This window comes from Pogona vitticeps, chromosome 11, assembly GCF_051106095.1.
Source record: "Pogona vitticeps strain Pit_001003342236 chromosome 11, PviZW2.1, whole genome shotgun sequence".
In the NCBI taxonomy this organism is placed as follows: Eukaryota; Metazoa; Chordata; class Lepidosauria; order Squamata; family Agamidae; genus Pogona; species Pogona vitticeps.
The window spans coordinates 24,965,025-24,969,670 of record NC_135793.1 but is presented as its reverse complement, the minus strand read 5'-3'; the positions used below and the strand labels follow the sequence as shown (position 1 = coordinate 24,969,670).

The 4,646-nt window shown below is 50.5% G+C and overlaps 1 protein-coding gene across 1 annotated transcript; it reads left to right on the top strand.

The window, feature by feature from the left end:
* Positions 1–1,469: 1,469 nt before the first annotated feature.
* Positions 1,470–4,292, top strand: AGTR2 (angiotensin II receptor type 2). Its single transcript, XM_020795806.3, has 2 exons — positions 1,470–1,767; positions 2,335–4,292. The coding sequence occupies exon 2, from the start codon at positions 2,372–2,374 to the stop codon at positions 3,557–3,559; it is 1,188 nt and encodes a 395-aa protein (XP_020651465.3). The 5' UTR covers positions 1,470–1,767; positions 2,335–2,371; the 3' UTR covers positions 3,560–4,292.
* The last annotated feature ends 354 nt before the right edge of the window (positions 4,293–4,646 follow it).

Sequence of the window (4,646 nt, the reverse complement as noted above, 5' to 3'; positions counted from 1 at the left end):
ACAATAGGACTCCTGCAGACTCAAGGATGTGGCTTCGTTTAGGGGATCAGTCCATCTCATATTTAGGCTTCCTCTTTTCCTGCTGTCTTCCATGTTTCTCAGCATGATGGCCTTTTTCCAGAGAATCCTGCCTTCTCATGATATGCCCAGAGTAGGACAGCCTCTGTTTAATCATTTCTGCCTCCAGAGAGATTTCAGGCTAGATTTGCTCGAGGACCCGCTTGTTTGTCTTTCTGGCTGTGCAAGTCACCCACAAAGCTCTCCTCCAGCAGCGCAGTTCAAACAAATCACAGCCCAATCCCTGCTTGTCCTTGTGATCGCACAGAAAAGGGCAGAAATCCAAACACAGGGCGAACCTTGGCTCACAAGAGCTCACCATCCAAAGAATCGCCTGCCGGTCTGGCTCATCCCACCTACAGTTTGTTGTGACTCATGAAGAGGGCGACAGGAAAGCAAGGGGCGAATTCTTTGAAAAACATTTCAAGTTGGCAACCTTGGACAGAGAGAGCAAAATGCAGGGAAAGGTTGTTTAGATGGAAATATAAACAAAAGGGTGCTTGGCAGTTATCCGGGAGAACAGAGGGTCTGCCCAGCCGGCTCAGCGCATGGCTGGATCAGACCTCAGGAGAAGGCGAGATCTCTCTCCCCCACTTTGCTTTCACAATTGCTAGCAGGAAGCCAACTAGCAAAGAGAAGAGCACCCCAAAGGAGAGGCTGGAGGAGGGCAATATTTTGTATGGGCCAAATAATTTGCGCAGAAGCAAAATTAGGGATCGATTGGCAGAATTCAAGCCCGATTCTACGGCATCTTTCTCGACAGGAAAGAAACGGAGCTTGGGTCTAAAGTCCCAAGCCCGGGTGCACACACCAAGGATGTTGGCAAGTTTTGGGGTCCACACCCTAAGCCCCAAAACTGAGTCCCTATTAAAAATGAACTCCCCTCCCCAAGAAAAAAAGGGGGGAGTGGGTGGGTTCTGACCCGTGAGTCAATTGCAAGGCATTGAACAAAACCCCCTGAGTCGAGTGCGAGTCGAGTCCCCGAGGCCGTGTACCCATCCTTGGCGCACACATGCGCAGGCATTTCCACAGACAGGCAGGCAGGCAGGCTCTTTTAGAGTCAGATGCAGGCAAGGTGGTCGATCCTGGAGGAAAGGAGGCCGAAGGAGTCAACTGGGCGCTAGGGAACATAGCCTGAGATGATGGGGTGGGGGTGCGGAAGCAGCACCCCCACCTCCCCTTACAGATGACCCCCCACTATCTTTTAGCCTGAATGCTGAAGGGTCAGAATGCCGGAGGAAAGCAGGACAGGGCAGAACTGGTGGGAGAGAAAGGCAGGGCGAAGCCTCCTCTCCTTCCAAACAGCTGTATTTGGTGCTGGGCCTGTCCTTCCTCTCTCTCTCGGCCCCTCGTCGCTTATTGGCTGCAGAGAGAGAGGTATATAAAGCGTCTCCCGGCCTTCCCGCCCAGAAGCCGCAGATCCAGCACAGCTGTAACTTTTGCAAAGGATTTTCTGTTCACCTTCCTATCTGCGGGGCTTTGTGGAGAAAGCAGGCACATCTTGAGGCTTTACCATAAAACTGGACCGCTACCTTCCTCTGGACAGGCGTTTCATTTCCAGTCTTAAAATTAAGGTGCATTCAGCTCTGTGGGAAGAAAAAGCAAGCCGGAGAAAGAAGCTAGAGACGGTTAAGATTTTGCTGAGCGGCCAGACCATGGTGGCGGACCCAACGTGGTCTACTGTTGACTAGAGTCTGAACGTTGCCCAAGGTAAACCACTGTTTCTTTCATCTTCTGTTTTGAGTTTTATTTTGAAAGGTTGGCTTGTTTGTTTGTTTTTTTTAATTATATTGTAAGATATTAATATCAGCCACTGTCTATCCTTTAATATATGTATTAAAGGAAGCTAACTTATGGGAATTCTTCTGCATCAAAGAGTGGTATAGAAATCATATAAGCAAATATTTATATATATCACTATAAACCTTATGTGCCTGCACATTATAAAGGATCACTTTTCACAAAAGTAAACTGACCTGCTGATTCTCCGTTCAGCTGAGTCAAAAATCTGAAGGTAGAGTCATGGTGTGATAAGCATTAATCTTCTCAGAGGGTAAACTAAGAACAATTGTAACGTATTCCTCAGACGTTGTAGACATTTCCTTGCTGAGCCGTGATTCCCAGAGTCTTCCGGCCAGCAGGAAGCATGGAAGCTGTAGTCCAAAAGAGTAACTTTTCTAAGCACCTGTATTTCTCAAGTGTGCAGTTTGTGATTCCGGGATATTTTCTTTTGTTCCTGATTGCATTGCGCTTTATTGCTTCTTCTCTCCGAAAAAGGCCTTAGCGGTTGAAGAAAGTGCAGCCGACAGCTTGCATGCCTGAGAGATCTCGGCCAGCTCACGTCCCTCTGCCAGAGGCCAACATGCACTCCAGTAACGATTCTCTCGCCACGGCTACCAGAGGGACCTTCCAGGATCTTCTCCACCCGTCCCCAACCAACGTCTCAGCCCGGTCGTCCCCCTGCCCCATCCTCCCCTCCACTTACCAGTTTGTTCTCATCCCGGTCCTCTACTGCATCATCTTCATCCTTGGGCTGGTCGGGAACAGCATCGTGATCGCCGTGCTGTGTTGGCAGAGGAACCCCAAGACGGTGGCCAACGTCTACCTCCTCAACCTGGCTGTGGCGGATCTCCTAGCTATGACGACAGTCCCCTTCTGGGCCGTTTACTACGCCTACGGATACAACTGGCTTTTTGGCTCGGTGATGTGTAAGCTCTCGGGCTCCGTCCTCTGCCTGACCATGTTCGCCAGCATCTTCTTCATCACATGCATGAGCATGAATCGCTACCAGGCCATTGTCCACCCATTCCAGTCCCAGCAGGGGACGCTCCAGCAGGCGTTCGCCACTGTGCTGGTGGTTTGGGGGCTGGCCGCCTTGGCATCTCTGCCCACCTTCTACTTCCGGGACACCAAATACATCAAAGAGTTGGACGTGACCGCCTGCATCATGGCTTATCCTTCGGAGAAGTACTCCGACTGGTCGGCGGGAACAGCCCTGATGAAAAACACCCTGGGCTTCCTGATCCCTCTGGCCATCATCATGGCGTGCTACGTATGGATCCGCGTGCACCTGATGAAGGCTCGGGGTTTTCGGAAATCCAAGCAAATGAGGGACCACGCGTTGAAGCTGGTGGCCGCCGTGGTGGTGGCCTTCTTGATCTGCTGGCTCCCCTTCCACGTCCTGACATTTCTGGACGCCCTGTCATGGATGTCTGTGATCAGCAACTGCCAAGTCACGTCTGTCCTCGATGCTGCTCTGCCGTTCGGGCTCTCCATGGGCTTCACCAACAGCTGCATCAACCCGCTGCTGTACTATTTCATCGGAAGACAATTCCGGGACAAACTGCAACACTTGTTTAAGCTGAGCCTCTACCGGTTCAACAGTAACCGGGAAATCTTTTGCTCCAGCCAGACCAGCTCTCTCAAAACCACCAAGTCCCTGGTGGGCGCAGAGCAAAGAGGAGACACAGACAGGCCACAGACCCCTCTATGGGTTCCTTGAGCAGCATCTGGAAGGGATTTAAGACAATGTTGGGCATCTCTCTCTCTGTTCTTCCCTTGTTTCCCACAACACCAAACTGTCTATGTTTTCAGTGTCTTGAGAGACTTCTGTGCAGAAAAAGCAGTCATGTGTTTTTATTGTGCCTTTAAAGCAAAAAATCAGGGGTAGAATTATTCAGGGGCAATAAACATCTGAAGAACATGACAATCCCACAGTTGCTTGACATGACCAAGGTGGCTGAGCTGGTCCGGTTTCCTTCCTTGCTGTTTCGTAATGCTCCCATGGGGCAAGATAAGGACACAAAGGGATACCCATTAAGGGCTGCTTAACCCAATAGTTTCCATGTAGCTCTTCCCCCCCCCCCCGCCTTATTATTATTGTGCGTTTTTAAAATGTCTCCCTGCAGGCTGGAGGGGATGCCTGGCAGCTTGAGGGAGGCTTCTAATGGCGAGCTTTAAAAAGCTATTTGATCCAGTTCTGAAAATGGTGGTAAAACCCTATGGGAATGTGTGGTCCATTGAGTTGTATCTCAGCATTCTTCAAAACAGTGGCCTCGGACCACAGCTACCATCATTACCGGTGGCCATGCTGCCTGTAAGAAGAAGGGGTCTGTAGCCTAACACCTCCGGGAGGGGGCTGGTTTTAGGGAAGGCTGCAGTAACCCTTCCTAGCAATTTCTGGGAACAGTGGTGGACCTACATTTTGGGGGCCCCGAAGCTTGAACTGTTCTGTGCCCCCCTTTCTCAACCAAAGTCTTAGAAACCACTGTGATCTTCTTCAATGGGGTTATTCCACAGCAGATCACCACAAATTTCTTTAAAATGTGGGACTAAAGTTGTCTCTGGGGCCCCTCCAAGATTAGGGCCCTGAAATTTAAGCTTCATCAGTTTGCAAGTAGATCCACTCCTTGTCTAGGAAGCTGTAAGATGCCATTTCCTGACAACTCGATGAAACAAGACCTGATGAGAGGATGATGGGTCTGTCCTGCGGCTCCTGGTTTGCCGGCAGATGGTCATCAATCCCCTGCTTCAAACAATCTGAGAAGAGGCCACTAGAAAGGCCCCCGTCCGCCTGCCAGAGCAGCCAG

What these genes read in the sequence shown, in the direction of transcription:
- AGTR2 (XM_020795806.3), top strand. Translation starts at nt 2,372, where the DNA reads ATGCCTGAGAGATCTCGGCCAGCTCACGTCCCTCTGCCAGAGGCCAAC.